Genomic DNA, 20187 nt, shown 5'->3' with positions numbered 1-20187 from the left:
GGCCAGGTTCACTCTGGTTCATGAGGGAGGCTGAGAGAGGAGGCAAATCTCAGCACCCCATCCTCCACCAGTTTTAATTCTTTTTTTTTTGGAGGAGCGTAAGGGTGGAGCAGGGTTACATTTATGGCCATTTGTGGCTCTGGGAATAAAAAGACATGCCCTCCAGACCTGCCTCAGGGCTTTTGCACTTGCTGTTCACTCAGCCAGAAATGCTGGCCAGCTGCTCCTTGTCCTTCAAGGCCCTGACCATCCATCCAGCTGACCTTACCCCCTCCCTGGGATGGAGGACTCAATGTCCTCCTCCCGCTGGACCACACTCAGCAACTTCTTTCAGATGAACGCGCTCCTCCAGGCCTGACTGCACGTTGGCAAACGTTACCCAAGCAGGTGGAACTCGGCAGTGGGCGGGGTGTGCGGGGGGGGGGGCAGATGAACTCTTCAGTGTGCCAGGGAGGTGAGCAGTGCATGGGGAGGCTCAGAAGAGGGGAGGAAACTGCCTGAGGTCACACAGCAGGAAAAGCCAGAGCTCCCTGGAGTTCTGTCTCCCAAATCCTTACCCAGACTCCCCACGGCTGAGACCCTGTGGCCGTCCTGTCTCAGAAGGCTCTGTGCCCCACACCCGCCTCACCCCTCTCCTCCACAAATCCCAGGGCCTTGGCTGGGCCTCCTGGAAGAGCACAGCTGATTCAGCTTCATGGGACCCCCATCTATCCTGCCTCCAATGTTGGGGCTCATGGATTGACCCACCTGGGAGGGAGTGGAGTGGAGGGAGACCCCACATATGGGGGCTTTCAGGAGAGCACAGGAGGGCACAGGGGTGACCATCAGCTTTGCGCTCTCTCAAGCCCTATAACACGGTTCTTCCACCATGACCCATGCCTGCGAAGGCACCCCTTTCTCCTCTGAGGTCCCACACCCTTCTCTGGGTTCCTTAAGCATTTTTCACCCCAGAACCTGGAGGCTGGTTCTGACTTGGGGTTCCCTGGGGGTGGAGGCCAGGCCCTGGCTGGGTCCAACCAAGGGAGACAACCTCACTGTTCTAGGGGGGACACAGCCCTGGGAGGATGGGGACAGGTAACCCGCCAAGACCCTGCTCCAGGCCTGAGTACTTTCTCTAGGCTGTGTCTCCTCCATTTCCCTATTCTCTTCCCTTCCATCTCTTGTTTTCTTTCTTTTGTCATTGCCGTAAAATACACATAACATAAAATTAACCATTTTACCCAGTATCAAGCGTACACAGAGTTCTGTGGCCTCAAGTACACTCACACTGTTGGGCAACCACCATCCATCTCCAGAACTTGTTCATCTTCTCAAACTGAAACTCTGGCCCCGTTAAACACTAACTGCCCAGCCCCTTCCCCCAGGCCCTGGCACCCACCACTCTACCTTCTGTCTCTACGAATCTGACTACCTCAGGGACCTCATGTAAGTGGAGACCTACAGTATTTGTCCTTTTGTGACTCGTTTATTGCACTCAGCATAAAGTCCTCAAGGTTTATCTACACTGTTAAATGTCAGAACTTCCTTCCTTTTTAAGGCTGAATAATATTCCATTGCGTGGATAACCCACATTTGTTTATTTATTCATCCCTTGATGGATACTTGGGCTGCTTCCACCTTTTGGCTGTTGTGGGTAAAGCTGCCATGAACATGGGTATGCAGACATGTTTCTGAGACCCTGCTTTCAGGGATCGACCCCGAAGTAGACTTGCTGGATCCCTTGTTTTCTTTTGAAAGCTTTATTCGCTGCCTCTCAGAAAGTCAGACGTGTTTTTCTTTTCTGAACAGCTCACCCAGGAGCTGCAGGCTCAGGCCGAGCATCTGCAAATCTCTCAGTGTTTGGATGGCCCTTCTGCACCAGCTCGCCACTGTTAGCTCCAACCAGCCACTCTCTGGGCCTCGGTTTCCTCCTCTGTGAAATGGGGGCAACAGAAAAGGGGAGGGGAGCGCTGCCAGCAGCATAGCTTCGGGGTCGCCCGGAAATCGGGGTTTTGCAGCAGCACGGGCTGTGCAGAGAGGCAGAGGCTCCCCAGGAGCTGGACAGGCCTGCGGTCGAGGTGCCACTCACACCCGGCACGCCCGTCCGCCCGCTCAGCCTATAGGCTGCTCTGCTTGCAGCCAGCACCCGGCCCCACCAGGCCTGGACAACCCGGGACAGCCTTCTCGGGAGGGAACACAGACCCCTGGAGGCCAGATCAAGAGACCCTCCACTGGGCCAGGGCCTGAGCTGGGCTGACGTCATCCACCCTCACTCCGAAGCAGCAGAGGCCGTGCAGTGGGACAGGCCAGCCAGGCCTCCTGGTCCCTTGCCCACCTTGAGCCACGGGAGTGGACACGCTGGCTGAGTGCCTGCCAATGGCACCTGCTTGCCAGGACCTGCTCCATTTTAACCTAGAACTACATGAACAGAACATTCCATTGACAAGCCTTTCTATTTTTCCCTCCCCTCCACCACTTTTTTTTTTTTTTTTTTTTAACAGAGGGAGTCTGGAAACCAACTAGACTGAACAGACACATCTAGAATACTCCACCCATCGGCGGCAAAATACACATGAACATTCCCCAGGATGGGCCACCAACCAACCTCAACAAATTGAAGCGGCTTGAGATAATACCAAGTATGTTCTTCGACAACAATGGAATGAAATTAGAAACCCCAAACAGAGAGAAAGCTGGCAAACCCGGAAATACGTGGAAATTAAGTAATAATAGTACAGAATTACCTGCTCCAAGATCGAACCAGCAAATCCCGGAGGCAGGAAATTAGTTCCGGGGCCGAGGCTGGGGGGAGCTCCGAGGCTGGGGGGAGGTGGGGCGCAGATCTGGCTTTGCTTGGGGGCCTGCGTGCACCCAGGATTCATCTGCAGATCTTGGGCGGGAGGGCGGGTCCGTGAGGTCTCCGGGTGTCCCTTGGGGATTTCTTGTGGTTCCCATGGGGTCGTGGCCTCCAGAATGGGAGCCTGCCCTGATGCGCGCGGGTGACCCCGGCACCCCCAAGGGCAGCTCACCTCGTGGCTCCAGTGGGGTGCGCTGGGGGGCTGCTTCTGAGAGCCTGCCCCAGTCGTCCAGAAAGCCTCCTCCCTTGCTTGTTTAGAACATGCTGGAGACTCCTTCACTCTGCATTCTGGTCCTTAATGGTCAGCAGTCTCTCTCCTCTGAGCCTCTGCTTCTCCCACGTCACTCTCCACCTTTCACCCTGATCTCCGAGCCCCGATCCGACTCACTCTTGCTCCTCCCCAACCCCACATCTTTGCAGAGGCTTTTCCTTATGCCAAAAAGCCCTTCCTATGTATCCATGGAGGGACAGTCCATCCTTCAAGGTTTAGCTCAAGCGTCACCTCCTCTGGGAAGACTGCCCTGACTCCCCCAGCAAAACCTCTTCTCCCCACCATGTGGGCCCGACCTCTGGGGCGGGGGCACCTGCATGGGTATCTGGCACCCCCATCCGATGGGGCCTGAGCAGCCAGGAGTGAGGGGTGCCACATGACCGGGGGGTCCTGGCTGAGAAGGAGTCAGCACCATGAGCAGATGTAGTGGCTCTGTTCCCGGGGCCCTCATACGCAACCAAACCCCAAATTCAGGCTCTCCTGGGGTAGCAGGATTTCTGACCAACTCCAGGAGTCGGTGCTGATGTTAATGTGGGGGAGTGTGCAGCACGCAGTGTAGACAGGACTTGGAGTCTGACAGCCCGGGTCACCCCAGCTCTGGTGTTTGCCTCTTGGCTGCGGCCCCCGGCAACTGCCCAATCTCTGGGAGCCAGAGCTTCCCCCGGGCTGGTCAGAAAAGTAAATCAGTGTCAAGTTCCCTCTGACACACGTACTGTGGGAGCTCGGCCTCTGCTGTTTCCTCCCCTCCATCCTCCATGGGGGATTGAATCTTATCTGGTGGGTCTTGGGCAGTGCCCAGAAGTTGCCATGTGTGCCGCGCCCCGGGGGCTGGCTCAGCCACACTTTGAGACACGCGGCTCTAAATTGTCACAGTCATTCAGGAAATAGTTCTGCACCCGCCGAATGCCAGATGCTGTTCGCTGTTCGAGAGGCTGCCATCCTGCCTTCTCCAGGACATCCTGATTGCCCTCCGTCTCCATCACCCCTGATTTCAACCTTGACCCCGAGTTGGCCTTTTGGGGACTGTCCCAAGACCGAAAGACACACTCCTTGGCCAAACCCCCTGTCTGTGGCCTCAGGGTTCTATGATATTTCAAAGCAAAGAGAAAAACCAGGAATCAGGAGTCCAGCCAGCCCCATTTTTCACTTGGCTTTAAAATATGCCCAGAGGTGCCAATCCCAGCTCTCAGAAGCAGAATTCTCCACATTCTTGGTGTATTTCCGTTGAACCCCAAACCTCAAACACATCCTGATGTCTCATTTCCTCAACAAGGTCTGGGGTGACTTAAGCCAGCTTGCTGGGGGCTCATCGGTTCATTTTGAGTCATCATAAGGCAGGGGCTGGGGACACTGGACAGGTCTGAGCTGTGCTCCTGAGTTCATCACTGTCAACCTGTGACTCCCAGGCCCCCATTTCCTCCCCTGTCAAAAGGGGTCCTTAGCAGCTGTCTTGGTAGCTGCTGTCTGATGGATGGGGCCTGCCCTATGCCTGGCACACAGTAGGTGCTCAATGAAAGAATGGTGGCCGTTATGAAGAGAGAGACAGGGAGTTCCCTGGTGGTCCAGTCTGGGTTAGGACTCTGTGCTTTCACTGCCGAGATCCTGAGTTCGATCCCTGGTCGGGGAACTAAGATCCTGCATGCCTCGTGGTGTGACCAAAAAAAAAGAGAGATAGTAGAACTCCAAAGGAACACGCCCACTCATTCCACTTACTCCTGCTGGCCTCTGGGAGGTGGGACTGGAGGTGGGGGGACTGCCATGTCTTGGGACAGTCCTGATGTCACTGGCAACTGAGCCGACTTCTGCACAGGGAGACTCAGGCACCCTATGGAAATGCACAGGGAGAGCGTCAGCGCAGGTGACCTCGTCCTGGACCTTTCTGCAGTGTAAGCGGGCGTCTCAGGGGTGCCTCTTTGAGTGGGAGGGGCCCCTGCAAGATTTTCGCCTGGAAGAAAAGTTGTGGCAATTATTTTTATTATCGTTGTTGCCGTTGTTGGCGTGTTGGTTTAAGAAATAATTGGGGTGTTCATTGCAGCACTATTCATGACAGCCAAAAAGTAGGAAGAACCCGAGTATCCATCAAAGAATGAAAAAACTAACACAATGTGGCCCATCCACACAATGGAATATTACTCAGCCATAAAACGGAAGGAAGCGCTGACAACACACGCTCCAAACGTCGATGAACCTTGAAAACATCAGACTGAGGGAGAGAAGCCAAACATGAAAGGCCATGTGGTGTATGATTTCATTTACGTGAAATGTCTAGAACAGGCAAATCCATAGAGACAGAAAGCAAGATCAGTGGTTGTCAGGGGCTGGGGGAGGGAAGTGGGGAGTGACTGCTCATGGGGATGGGTCTCTTTTTGGGGTGATGGAAATGTTCTGGAACTAGAGGTGGTGGTTGCACAACATCGTGAATGTATTAAATGCCACTGAATTATATACTTTAAATGGTTAATTTTATGTTACGTGAATTTCACCTCAATAAAAGCAAAACGATTTCTAAAGAAGCAATTGGGAATAGAGGTTTCAATGGTAAAACTTTGCTATTTTTAACGAAATTCTTTTCGTGAATGTGAAAGTAAAATAAAATTGATCAAGGGATGCACGGATGACAAAACATCGTATATACATAACACACAAGGTGCATACGACGTGCACAATGTACATACATCTATACGATGGAATATTATTCAGCCTTAAAAAGGAAGGACATTCTGACATATACTACGACATGGATGAAACTTGAGGACGTTATGCTAAGTGAAATAAGCCCGTCACAAAAGGACAAATGCCGCATGATTCCATTTACGTGAGGTCCCTAGAGCGGTCACCTCCAGGGTGGGGTGCCAGGGGCTGGGGGAGGGGGATGGGAAGTTAGTGTTTCATGGGAACAGTTTCAGTTGGGGAAGATGAAAACGTTCTGGAGATGAACGGTGGTGATGGTTGTACAATAATGTGAATGTACTTAATGCCACTGAACTGTATTCTTAAAAATGGCTGGGGGGCTTCCCTGGTGGCGCAGTGGTTGAGAGTCCACCTGTCGATGCAGGGGACACGGGTTCGTGCCCCGGTCTGGGAAGATCCCACATGACACGGAGCGGCTGCGCCCGTGAGCCATGGCCGCTGAGCCTGCGCATCCGGAGCCTGTGCTCCGCAATGGGAGAGGCCACAACAGTGAGAGGCCCGCGTACCGCAAAAAAAAAAAAAAAAAAAAAAAAAAAGGCTGGGATGGTGAATTTTAAGTTATGTGTATTCTACAACAGTTTAATAAATGAGCAAATAAGTAGGAAAATAGGAAAATCAGAGTAACAACAAAAAACTAACCTGCAGCCTCTTGGACTCCCAAACAGTAATTTCACATCTGCTTTGCTGACAGTAACATTCACTCATTATACTAACAACGGACACACAGGAAGGGTGAAAGTTCAAATCCTCTTTTCCATTTTCATTATGTTATACTACATAGAGTGCTAGCACTGTGTATCACTGCATACACGAGTGATCTTCAGGAAAACGATGGATTTCCCATTTTATGGTTAAAAAAAAAATTCCTTACAGCCTGAGCATTTGCCAGCCTTGAGCCAAGATGGGAAAGAGGGCCCCGAATATAGAGAATGAGGGATCGAAGAAATGGAATGACCTCGACACTATCGTTAGATTCACAGAAGGAGCCATTCCTTCTGTGAATTTCACATAATTTCCTTTAAATATATTGGTTCTATGGGAAAACTGGGAGGGGACTTCTGGTTTAACAATGTTGCAAACAATGTAGCATTTAATTTTTATTCTTCCAAGTAATGCCACCTGCACCCCAGAGAGAGCTAAAAATCAAATTACACAGGAATCAGAAACTGTTCAGCCCTAATGAAAAAATTAATTCAGCTGGAGCTCCGTGGGGGCAGAGAAACTGTCTGGCTCACCACTGCCTTTCCAGTACCCAGCTCAGGCCCTATATCTGGCCGTGGCAAACTATGGCTTGAGGGCTGAATATGGCCCTCCAGCTGCTTTTGTAAATCTGCTTTTGTAATAAAGCTTTATTGGTACACAGCCACACGCATTCATTGACATCTACTCAATGGCTGCTTCTGTACTATAATGGCAGGCTTGAGTCATTGCAACAGACATGTATGGCCTTAAAAGCCAAAATATTTACTGCCCGGCCCCTTACAGAAACTTTGCTGTCCCCTGGTCTAGAACAATATAAGTGACAGTAAAAAGTGTGCTGAATTAAATCAGATGCAAAGTAGAATTGGCTGCTGGCAGCATCTCCTGTTTCTGGAAACACAAATGCATTTGCGTGCATCAGGTTCTTGAAGAAATACAGCAAATCGACTTTGTATGGTTCTCCAAGGCTCCTAGGAGAAAGTTACTAACGACAAACAGTAGGAAAGAGTGCCCAGGCCTCGGGACTTGAACAGAGTAACTGGAGCCTCTCAGGTAATTGGAGGGAGGTGATTTGGTGAGAATGGGCGCTGCTGTCATTTAACCAACTGCAAGTGGGAGGAATTTTCTAGATCCAGTTTCACAGCCACCACAGGCCCTCGGTGAAAGTCAGATGAGGGTAGCTTCCTGAGTCTCACTGCCTGACTTCAACCCTTATAGATGCCTTGCAAAGTCTCCCATCAGTCCTGGGTCCCTGAAGCCCACAAGAAAGTGCACAAGCCCATGGAGACTCTTAGTCTGTTTTGTGGAGAGGTGACCCAGCCCATGACTGATGGAAAATGCCTGCTTGTTTGCTCAGCCATGCTTCCAAAGAAGAATTTTAGTTCAAGGAATACATGTGGCACTGCCCTAGGGATTGGGGTGCAGTGTCAGCAAGACAGCGTGTGCAAAAACAGGGTTCAAAAGGGTTGGTGTGGATGTGAGAGATGCTGTCAAAAATAGAGGAAAAGAATTTCTGGAAATGTGTCAAAGACAAGATATCCAAAAATGCCACCTGCAGGGTCTTCTCCGGAGCTGGCACATAGGCCTGGGGGACAGAGAGAGCACTGCTATGGGTGATGCCTTCTATGTCTGAAAGGAGCCCCACACCCCCAGCTGAAAATCTGGTTCCTATCACTTCCTCCTATCAGATGAACCATCTTCCTTGGCCCAGTCAATGCTTTGGGGCGGGGGGGGGGGTGGGGTGCACCTGGGAAGAGCGTACAACTCAAGAAAGTGGAATGGGGAATGGAAAACGGTGGAATTCTCTTCCTCTGTTGGGCAGATGCATTTCTTTCCCGGGAGGGCCAGGTACGAGAGAGGTGAGGTAAGCCTGGAGTAAGCCTTGAGGGTCAGAGGACCATGATACCGGAGAGAGGATGATGGCTCTGTGGCGTCAAACAGGTGTCCTAAGAGAACGGGTCCTCAGGAAGGCGGAGCAGCCCTGGAATTTCTCCTGGGCTGGAAGTGATCTGCTCTGTGGGAATGTCTTGGTCCAGGGCTCATACCAGGACTCACGCGTTCCAACTCCTCAGATGTAAGTGCAGGAGCTTTCTACACAAGAATGCCAGGCCATTTCCAGTAAGTCTCATCATCAGCTATAAAAATAGCCACTGTTGAAATGGCGACAAGCTCATGATACAGTCCTGTAGTGCCACAGAAGGGCCATGGCATCTGGTCCCCCTTGCGTGGAAAGTCCCCTGGCTAAGCCTCTGGATGAAAAGTTAACATCTTGGTTTCAGACAAGACCACCATTTTCCTGCATGGTGGCTGATAATGGACTCGGTCTGTACAAGGCACTCAGTACACTCGAGCCCCCTTCTCTCGTAAGACCACAGAATCATACAGAAAGTTAATGGCAGGGCTGGGCCTCATGTCTTCCTCAACACAACACTATTTCCTTTAGAACGAGACTCCCATAATAAGAAGGAATAATGTAGTAGCTAATTTAGTACAGACAGAGTTACCTCTCCGCATGCTCCTGGGTAGTAGAACTAGGATATGTACGCCCTGCTCTCAAAGTGCAAAGCAATCACTATCACAGCAGCCATAGATTTAATAATAATCATCTGACTCAGTAATAACAAAACCCGCTACTACTGTCTGGGGGGAGGGAGAATTGGGGAGCTGTCGTTCCATAGGTACAGAGTTTCAGTTCTGCAAGATGAAAAAGTTCTAGAGAGCTGTTGCACAACAATGGGAATGTACTTAACACTACTGAACTGTACACTTAAAAGTGGTTGAGATGGTAAATTGTATGTTATATGGTTTTTTAAAAAACCACAGTTAGTAATAAAAAGAAATCAAAAACAAAACAACAACTACTACTGTTCTGATTATAGAATGTTCTGGGAACTCTGCTGTGGGTTCTCACAAAAGCCCTGAGAGATATTATCATCTCCACTTTACAGATGAGGAAAAATGACACCAGAGGTGAAATCACCACCCCAAGCTCACCCCACTACTAAGAGAGGAGCTGGGTTTACACCAAGTCTGCCTGACTCCAAGTCTGCGCCCTTTCCAACACACCCATGGCCTCTTCGTAACTTTGTGTCTTCTGTGGTCTCCCTCAGGGGAAGAGAAGCCATACGGTTCTTATCCCAGGATCTAGAACCGGAAAGGAATCGGAGTTCTGGCCTACCACTTTGTTCTCTTAGAACCGGGATCCCTACTTCCTTTAAAAACTACGTTTGCAAAAAAAAAAAAAAAAAAACTACGTTTGCGGTAAAACAATGGCTGCATCTTGTCTTGGGTCTTTTTTTGGCTCTTGGAGTGGAAACTCTGCCCTTTGTCTTTAGTACAAAGAAACAGTATTCGCAGCAGACCACTATCTCAAAAGTCCTTAGGCTTCTAGTCCTTGGAAAGGGCTCTCTCTCCCCTTGGTTGAAGGTTAGCATAGAAAAGCCACTGGAAGTTCACAGAATTGTTCACTTATTAAACTAGTGTTTCTTATACTAGTTTTTTAAAGTTTATAAGATACATACAATTATATAATTGATATTGATATAATTACACTATTGATTTATATTTATATATTACATTATATGAGATTATACTATATCATATTAAACTAGTACTACTTAAATTAATATTTCTCCCTTACCTATCAAATGGTTATCAAGAGTGGGCAAAACATTAAAACAAAATTTTTTTTACACTCCCACCAGCAGTGTATGAAATTCCTGGTTGTTTTATATTCTCATCAATATTTAATGCTGTCAATCTTTTAAATTGTAACCACCTATATAGTATATCATGTGGCTTCAGTCTGCATTTCCTAAGTCACTATTATCGGTGAGCACTTAAGCTTATTTGCCCTACGCACATCTTCCTTTGTGAAATGTCTTTTTACGTCTTTGGCCCTTTTTTATATGAGTTGTTTGTAGGAGTGGTTTATATATTCTGAATACAAATCCTTTGTCAGATATAGGCATTGCAAATATTTTATTTCAGTCAGTTACTTACCTATTTATTTTTAATGACACCTTTGTTGGGATACGTTTAAAAATTTTATGCATGGAAAATATTTATTTTTATTTAGAAAAAATTTTGAAATATATTTGACATTTAACATTGGGTAAATTTAAGGTGTATAACACGTTGATTTGATACATTTCTATATTTTAATATGATCGCCATAGTAGCAATTAGCACCTCTATCACATTAGATAATTATTTCTTTTGAGTGGTGGGAATAACTTATTAGAACTTACTAGTCTGTTAGCAAGTTTGATGATTATAATACAATATTGTTGTCTACATGTGGACAAAATATTTTCAATAAAGATGAAACTGACAGGATGACATCTATTCCATTTCCTTCTTTTATGTTACCTGAGATCCTAAAATATGTGTTTCTAGAGATTTGAATATTAAGTATTCAAATATTAATCAAGAATATTAAGTATTCTAGAGCTAGAAAGGTCTTCATTAGTCGTCTAGTCCAACCTCCTCAGCCAAATGAGGAAACTGAGGTAAGGGGCCCAAGGTCACGAAGCAGAGACCACACAGCACTGCCACCAGAAAGCAAATCAAAGCGAGATATTTAAAGACCCAATAAACATAAACACAACTCCAACCATGCAAGCCCACATCACGTAATTTCTTTGGAATATGCTCGTGATAAGGATCACATTTCCATTTCCCTCTATGTTTTTCCAACAAAAGCTCATGATACAATTTGTACAGCCCCTGGTAACCTTTACTGGGGAAAATTTTGGGAAAGAAAAAAAAAGGACCGTGTTTCAAAGGCACCAGATCTGATAAGGGGGCAGAAATATTTACTCCATTATTTCAAGAGGCAGGTTCTTTGTTGCTCAGACGCTTCCTGTTTTAAAAATAGCTCTCCACCACTGTTCCAGAACTAGGATGTCCTTTTAAATGAAATTGGCTTTGAAGATGTGATTTCATTTACTGGGAGCAAGTTTGCAGAAAATCAATCATCCTTTTGCAAAATGCTGCTCAGACCAGGTATCTGGGACCTTTGGGTTCTGGTCCAACTGCAGCCAGAGCTGGGTCGCTGGACCGTGAGGGGAGTTGGGAACCAGCTGCCACAGGTGGGAGCCGTCCTAAGGGGACAGAGACTTTCAAGCACCCGGGCAGTAAATCAATGATGCTGCAAAATCACAAGTTGCCACTCATCTGAAAGATGAGACTGGTGGAAGGAGGGTGTTACTCTTAATTTTGTTAGGTGTGATCACAGCCTGGCAGTATGTGAGAAGGTCTCACACGTCTTGGCCATGTGCATTTGACCGTGGAAGGGTGAAGTGACGTCATCACTGAATTGCTTTAAAGCACGTTCGCAGAGAGAAGGAAAGGAAGAAGGGGATGGATGAAGCGAAGGTGGCAAAATTCGGAGGACAGTGACGCCGGGTGATGGGTATTTGAGGGTTTATTGTACTCTTCTTGCTATTATGCTTGGAGATTTTTCACGATAAATTTTTTCAAACTCAATACTCTGTTTTTCAGGAAAGGGTGTGAATGTTCTCTGCCAAGGAAGAGGCTGAGAGAACCCATGGGAGTGTAAATGGATTGGTGGATTTGAGGCTGGTTATTTACACAGCAGGTGTGTGTGTGTGTGTGTGTGTGTGTGTCTGGGGAAAAGGAAACAGGATTTAAAACTGTCTGCGGGGGAGGGGGACTTTAACACCCCACTTACACCAACAGACAGATCATCCAAACAGAAAATTAATAAGGAAACACAGCCTTAAATGACACATTAGACTGGATGGATTTAATTGATATCTATAGGACATTCCATCCGAAAGCAGCTGAATACACTTTCTTCTCAAGTGCACAAGGAACATTCGCCAGGATAGATCACATCTTGGACCACAAATCAAGTCTCGGTAAGTTTAAGAAAACTGAAATCATATCAAGCATCTTTTCCAACCACAACACTATGAGATTAGAAATCAATTACAGGGAAAAAAAACTGTAAAAAACACACATGGCGGTTAAACAATATGCTACTAAACAACCAATGGAACGCTGAAGAAATCAAAGAGGAAATAAAAAAATACCCAGAGACAAATGAAAACGAATACATGGCGATACAAAACTTACAGGACACAGCAAAAGCAGTTCTAAGAGGGAATTTTATAGCAATACAATCTCACCTCCAGCAACAAGAAAACTCTCAAATAAACAACCTAACCTTACACCTAAAGCAACTAGAGAAAGAAGAACAAACAAAACCTGAAGTTAGTAGAAGGAAATCATAAAGATCATAGCAGAAATGCATAGATGAAGAAAACAATAGCAAAGATCAATGAAACTAAAAGCTGGTTCTTTGAGAAGATAAACAAAATTGATAAAACTGGCTGGTAACTTTTTTTGGGGGGGGGTTCTGGGATGCTCTAAAAATCAAATTAAAAAGTCATGGATACCCTCTGCCCCCCCAAAAAAGGAAAGATTCACAAATGTGCATTCAGGGGTTCACAGATGCCCGAAAGCCCATCTCATCCCCTTGGATGAGAGCTCTTAATTCAATGCATGGTCTTCCATTTCTAAGACACAAAGAGACAATTTCTGTACCTTTTCTAGGTACAATGGCTATGTAAGGAAGCAGCAGGCAACAAGAAATACATCTTTTAAAGATCAGCAAAACGCTGAGCTACAGCCACTGGCTGGCTTTGGGGCTCTGGGAAAATGACTGCAGACAGCGAGCCTCAGTTTTCCCATCAGGAAAATGGGCTAACACCACACCCTCCTCACCTACAAGGTTGTTCTGAGGTAGAACAAAATAACAGCTTTTGAACGCTCTGAAAACTGGGAGGTTTTCACCAAATATAGAGTGCGGGTCACATGCTCAAATGGGGACCTGTGACCACCTCGGAGAGAGCTGACGTGGTCAGTGCCTTCCCCAAAGGGATATAATTGTAGGGGTACGCAGCATGGGGCTTTCGGATTTATTCTGTTGGTTCCACTGCAGGAAGAAAAAGCCTTAGGGATCACCTCCAGCCACGTTCCTGGAGCTGCTAGCTCTTCTAGAGAGGATTAGGGGCACGTCAGAGGCCAGGAAGCCCACAGGCCTCGGCACCAGGCACCAGGTCCCAGACCCACGTCACGGCAGAGAGGCAAGGCCCTTCCACGGGCACCGAGGAAGCCCACCCACTCCAGGACCTCAGAAAGACTACCAAGGGCTTGGGTTGTCCTGGTTGATCTCTACATTCCCCTAAATCTGTCGTAAACACCAGTTTATGGTTTACTTTCAATCTCACAGAGTATCGGTCTGATGCAAGACTGTGAGACTACATACCTGGGTCTGAAAAACTGTCTTTCGAAAGCAATCTATCCTCAGGTAATGCAGGTCAACATCAATGGTGATGAATCCTATTGATGACATGGACTCCATACGATGTGTTGAGAAGGGCGTTTCACCCCTGAGGTCCTCCCCAAACCCGTCACCCCAGGCTAACCATGAGAAAAACATGGACAGATCTCAACGGGGGACAACATACAAGAAGGCTGACCACTCCTCAAAACTGTCAAGGTCATCGAAACCAAGGAAAGTCTGAGAAACTCAGTCCAGAGGCACCTAAGGAGACACGACAACCAAATGTCATGTGAGATCCTGGGACAGAAAAAGGGTATTAGGAAAAAAACTGAGGAGATATGAATCAGGTGTGGACTTCAGTTAATAATCATATCTCAATATGGGGTTCCTTCAGTAACAAATGTACCAGCCTGAGGTAAGATGTTAAAAAGAGAGGAAATCGTGAGGGGTTTATGGGAACTCTTTGTACTATCTTTGTGATTTCTCTGCACATCTAAAACTGATCTAAAAAAATTAAGTTTATTAAAATGCAAAAACAAGCAAGTAAGTGCCTCTGTCAGAATGATTCCCTGGCTGGGATAAAGCATTTGGGGTAGGTAGGGGGCTGTCAACAGCCCTGCCCTAGTTGGGGAAGGAAGGGGAGAAGGTAAGACTGGGACCCAGAGACCCAGAACACACACTGAAAAGGAATTTTTCAAGAGAAGGGTTTCTAGGTATCAGAGCCACAGATACCTAGAAACAGGGCCTGTGCGTGCCCTGCCATTTCCAGTAAAGGCTCCTTCTGATGTGGAACATTCTGGGCCTCTTTAAGTCCTGGCAACTGGGGACTTCCCTGGTGGCACAGTGCTTCAGAATATGCCTGCCAGTGCAGGGGACACGGGTTCAAGCCCTGGTCCGGGAAGATCCCACATGCCATGGAGCAACTAAGCCCGTGCACCACAACTACTGAGCCTGCGCTCTAGAGCCCGCGAGCCACAACTACTGAGCCCATGCACCACAACTACTGAAGCCCGTGTGCCTAGAGCCCGTGCTCTGCAACAAGAGAAGCCCCCGCAATGAAAGGCCCGGGCACCGCAATGCAGAGTAGCCCCCGCTGGCCGCAACTATAGAAAGCCCGCGTGCAGCAAAGAAGACCCAACGCAACCAAAAGTAAATAAATAAAATATAAATAATTAAGTCCCGGCAATGGTGTCTCACCCCCTTTCTGCATGGTTTTAAGGTCAGAGGTTCTGCACTGCATTTTTCGGTGCTCAGGCCACTCCGACTCATAAGTTTTGATCATCTTTACCCAAGGGAAGTTGGCCGGGGCTGTCTCGTCTCCCTGGGGACGTGAGAAGCAAAGCAGGGGGCAAATCTGCAATATCCTCATCAACTCCTGAGGTCATCCCAACAGTTATGTCCAAGCTTCTGGAAGGTTCTAGGGGAATTCAGCTGCATCCCGGTGGAAAGCTCTCCCCGTGTGCTGACTCTGTGGAGACCACCCTGCCGGCCTCACCCCTCGTGCAGACTAGACGAGGCCCCAGTGAACCGTATGCAGGAATCTCGTTTCAAACTGCACTGTTGGGACAAAGGGCCACCTGCCCTAGTCGCAGTGAGGTCACAGCCCACCATTTCAGAAGCACGCTGCATCCCGAGGGACAGGGTGACCCTTGAAAGCTTCCAAAACTGGCTTTCTCTGCTCAAACACTTAGGATTTAACCGGGAACGTTCGACCTGGTCTTCCACCTCTGCCTGGTCGGCCTCATGTAACATCACGTGTGAACATTAATGCAAGGAAAACAACGTTTAAGTGGAAAAGAGAGAGGAAAAAAAAGAATTCTAGTGTTTTGTATTAAAATATTTTATATTAATCATTCAAACTTAATTTTTATACAATGAATGCATACATCACCGGGGTGTCTGTCTCAGGGGGAGGTCGGGGAGGCGACGAGGTGGGGTGCGCCCCGCACGCTGGTACTTGCCCAGCTGTGAGCAGGGGATGAAAGGCAGGAGACAGGCGCTTTCCTCTGCTCGTCCTGCTGGTTCCGGGAGGGAGACGGGGATGTCACAGCGAAGAGGTGGATCCTTGGGCGTCTCCTCGGGCCTCCTGCACTGGGATGAGCTGTGTTTCCGTGCCCTGGGTGAGCCACCCAGAGCCCGAGGCCCTCCGACCAGCGAGCCCTTGACATAACAGTGGCTGTGACATGTCACAACGTGAAGCGGAGACCGCCGAGACCGAGTGTGCGTCTATCTATAGGGACTTCCGAGGCCTCGCCTGTGGCAAGCCTGGCCCGCGGCTGTGCTGCCGGCGGGCGTGAGCACGGGGCCGCGCCTAGGCGGTGGGCATGTCAGCCTTGCTGAGAGCGATGGCCAGCTCGAGGTCCTCCTGCTCCTGCCGCCGCAGCCGCGCCAGCCTCTCCTGCTCCGCCTTCTCGCTCTCCCGCTTGGCCCACGCCAGCTGCTGCTCCTCATTGCCAAACTGCGAAGGAAAAACGGAGGGTGGGTTACACGGCCCCGGCGCTGGCTGCCTGCTTGCTGGGGCGGGGAGGGGTGGGGGCGTGCTGCTGGGCGAGGAGGCGGAGGCCTGTCGTGGGTGGACGGGTGGGTGCGGGGAAACGCAGTGCTGGGGTGTGTGCGGGAAGGTGCCCGGTGTGCAGGTGAAGACCAGGAAACGCCGGAAGCCCTTGTCTTGGTTGGGGAGGGGGAGGGGACGCGCACGCCCCAGTCCTGCCCCCCCAGTCTGGAAGGGGTCAATGCACTGAGACACAGGGCTGAGTCTGACCTTAACTGCCACCAGAGAAACCAGCCGTCCCGTCCCTGCAGGGACCTGAAGGAGGCGGAAGCCAGGCATGATATCGGGGACACTGAGAGACTTCCAGGGACTCCCCCCCACAGCACGCCCGCGGGGCCTCTTCTCGGGGGACGGCAGGGGCGTCTCTGGAAGCAGCTGGGGGAGCAGAGTTAGCGGAACCCCAAGGAGCTGGGACAGCAAACCCCACGGAGCCTGGGCCTGGACGGGCCTTGATGCCCGGGTGAGAGGCGCTGGGGCTGGAGAGTTCCGGTTCAAACAGATCTCTGAGTCTCAAACGCGTAAAGGGGCCTTGAGGCCAAGCAAGACGATGAGGTCCTGAAACGCAGCATCTCCGTCTCAGCCACAGTCCCAGGAGCTCTGGGAGACGCTCAGAGCCGCCTTGTACTTGGACGTTTACAGGAGCCCTGGCATTTACACCACCATCTGGTCCAGGAGTTTTTTATTCTTGGGGTCCTTTTCCGAAAGGTTCAACTTTTTAAAGAATAATTTTTTAAAACAAGGGAAGAAATCCTTTTGATCCTGAGATGGGTGAATTCAAACCATTCGGGGTACCTTAGCTCTATGGAAAAGAAAAGCAAAGCCAGACCTCACACGCTCTTCCCCTGGTGGGGGTCCCCAACCCCCCGAGGCCCCCAGTTGCTGTACTCTGCCTCCAGTTGAGGGGCCTCCAGCACCACTGGCCCCGAGCAGAGCTGCAGCCCATTCGGACCCCTGGCCTGCCTGGATCAGCATCTCTCTTCCGTGCACTGACTCTGGCTGGCTCTCTGCTAAGCACTGGATGACACACCAAAGGTAAAGAGGGGCCTGGCGCCACTCGGGAACAAACAGACCTACAGACAATCCCAACCTGAGAGAGGCTCTTGTGGAGGCCCCGGCAGACCCACCAGGAGCCCCGCGGCAGGAACAGAGACAGGAATTCATGGCTACTTCTTCACACACACAGTCTGAGTGGCAACCCAGGAGGTGGGCTGACAGTTGAGGACACTGAGGCCTGGGGGTGGAGGTACAGGTGGCTGCAGAGCCTGGGCCCTCGGGACTCTGGACCTCCTCCCTGGTTTGGGGGACAGTGGGGATGGCAGTGGTCAGCTGTAACTGCAGAGTTGAGGGCACAGGACAGGCCCTGGAGGTCTGGGCACCATCCCCAGTGAGGTGCCAGCTCTTGGGCGCCAAGTGCTCAAACTTGGTCTGCCAGAACAGAGCACAGGGTGGAAGGGGCCGGACCTCGAGGGGCTTACAGGCCCCAGAAGGGAGCTAAGATTCTCCTGAGGAGGCTCCCTGGGCAAGCGAACAGGGCGATGGGGTTGGCAGCTTCTGAATGTTTCATGACCTGACAGCCAGTGTGCGGGTGAGGCAGGGCCAGACAGCGGGGACTGGGGCTGGGAAGGGCTGGGTTGGGGGAGGCTGCTTTGGAGCTGGATGTGGCCCCGAGGAGGAGGAGGAGGAAGCAGGACAGCCCGGGAGGCCTCTCTCCACCTGCCTGGGGAGTCAGACAGGGGCAGGTGAGGGTCGGCACGAAGAGGGGCCATCCCCGGGAACAAAGGCTGGTCCTTGTTTTCTAGAGAAACTGCCCAGAAAAATGCTCAGAGGGCTGATGGGTCTCCAAGTTGGACTCCTGAAAGCCAGTCCCTGCCCCTCGTGTTTCCACCACTGGTCACAGATAATCGGCCGGCACCCCCCCCCCCGCCCCCCACACCGCCCCACCGTATTCTTTGGGGAATTTTTCAACACCTCTTCAGGAGAAAAACAAGGAAAAAACAACAAATGCTGATGGGAATGACTGCGGTGCTGCTGACAGCAGCGGGAGGGGACAGCTGGGCTGACATGGACCTCGCCCTTGCCAGCTCAGAGGAGGGGGCGGGTAGGGGCCAACAAGTAATGACCGGGGTGGTCCACACCAAAGCTGAAAACCAAGGCCCGGAGGGGTCAAGGGACTGGCTGAGGTCACATGGCCAGGGACGGGCAGGCTGGGCCCACGCCACGGTGCCTGCTCAGCCCGGGTGCCTCCTGCTCAAGGAGTCTGTGTGTTCACAGTCAACGTGCCGACAGGAACGTTCTAGATGCCTTCGGAGTGGACTGGTTTGAGGCCAGCTTAGGATCCAGGATGGAGACTCGCAGCAGGCACGTGGTCTGCTTGCACTTGAGGAGCACAACAGGCTGTGATGTCTGAGGGATACTGGAGGAAGGGGCTTCTCTGTGGCTCCCTCTGTGTCTCGGAGCAGCAGAAAATCCTTCCCCCGGCCCCGGCGGAGATACCTTGACCGGGCCGCGCTCTTGTCTTCTGACCTGGATGCGTTACACACCGGCGTGAATCTGGACCGCCTGAGGGTGCAGGAGCTGCTCGGTAAACGGCAAGCTCCGATGTCTGCTTCACTCTTGTGCCGTCGAGGAACCGAGACCCGGCTGGGCACGAGCATTCTGCTCTTCCGAGATACCTCCCGCGCCGGGGCCTGACGGACTCTAAGCGGTTTGTTTTCGGCGGCCTCTCCACAGAAATCCGAGGTTCAGAGGCCTCTGAAGAGGCACGTGAAGCACCGGCACCCTTCCTCCCCAGGGATCGACATGTGCACCCGTCTGCCATCATCACGCGTGGGGACACTTCTAGCCACTTCCCATTAACTCGCTTATCCTGCTATCGCAAGGATAGCAGGATAATGCATGTGGGATCTGCGGCATGTGGGATCTTCCCGGACCGGGGCATGAACCCGTGTCCCCTGCATCGGCAGGCAGACCCTCAACCACTGCGCCACCAGGGAAGCATCCGACTCGTTTGACGGCGCAAAGCGTGACTGATCCCGTCTGATATTTGCTCTGCTCTTAATGCAGACTTCCCAAAAGAAAGCGCTGTTTTGCTCACCTCTAAATACTACTTCCTAGTAAACACATTCACCTAAGACAGAAAGGCTTGTTTTAAAAAGAAATACCAGAGAGATCTCCTGTGAGCCGCTACAAGCACAAGTAACCCACTGACGGAAACGGGGGGCTTATAAATGAGAGGGTTCCAGAGTGGCAGAGCTGGGATGCCAAGGGGGACGGGATTGAGTACACTTGTGACACTGGCGTCCCTGAACTCCAACACGGACCAAGCTGCTTTTGCACGGGTAACATGTCCTGATGGCACGCTTAGAACATCCAATCTGAAAGAGTCACGCTGCCAGGCTGCTGGGCAGTTAGAGACCTCTCTGCATTTACTCAGGGAAGCTGAAGTACACAAACCAGAGGAACCAACTTTGGCCTTGAGTTGGCATGTATATTTGAGGTCCAGTGAACACAGAAACCACCGGCCAATGGACTGAGCCCCCGGACGCCATGAAAACGCAAGGACATCCTGAGTCCCTGGAGGTAGGACACTTTTGACCATGTTTTGGACCATGGTATGACTGAGGGGACAAACCAAACCAGTTAGGTGTCCTGCCTCCCATGCATCCCATCCCATTAGAGTGGGCTGAATCTCCCAGTCAGGTGATTTCCCCTGGAAAGACTGGGGCGTCTGAAGCGGGAAAGGTGATTTTAAACATAAAACAGCAGGGCTGCAAACTGGGCAGAATCCAATTCCTCACCTGCAGTTGAGGGTGATTAAATCCCAG

General features: G+C 50.3%; 1 protein-coding gene across 16 annotated transcripts in view; it reads right to left on the bottom strand.

Moving 5' to 3' along the window:
• Positions 1-15634: 15634 nt before the first annotated feature.
• EPS15L1 (epidermal growth factor receptor pathway substrate 15 like 1) overlaps positions 15635-20187 on the bottom strand; it is a 101442-nt gene continuing 96889 nt past the window's right edge. For 15 of the 16 annotated variants that reach the window (XR_004349036.1, XM_032625255.1, XM_032625256.1 and 12 more), the window contains one exon: positions 15635-16270. Coding sequence is in view for 15 of the 16 variants with exons in the window: in XM_032625255.1 (XP_032481146.1) it covers positions 16124-16270 (147 nt within the window). In the remaining variant the exon portion in view is untranslated. The remainder of the gene's footprint in view (positions 16271-20187) is intronic. The other variant, XM_032625267.1, reaches the window with a different exon arrangement.

This window comes from Phocoena sinus, chromosome 3 (genome assembly GCF_008692025.1).
Source record: "Phocoena sinus isolate mPhoSin1 chromosome 3, mPhoSin1.pri, whole genome shotgun sequence".
Taxonomy (NCBI): Eukaryota; Metazoa; Chordata; class Mammalia; order Artiodactyla; family Phocoenidae; genus Phocoena; species Phocoena sinus.
Note: the sequence above shows the minus strand (reverse complement) of the source record. Positions and strands in the feature narration are given on the sequence as shown.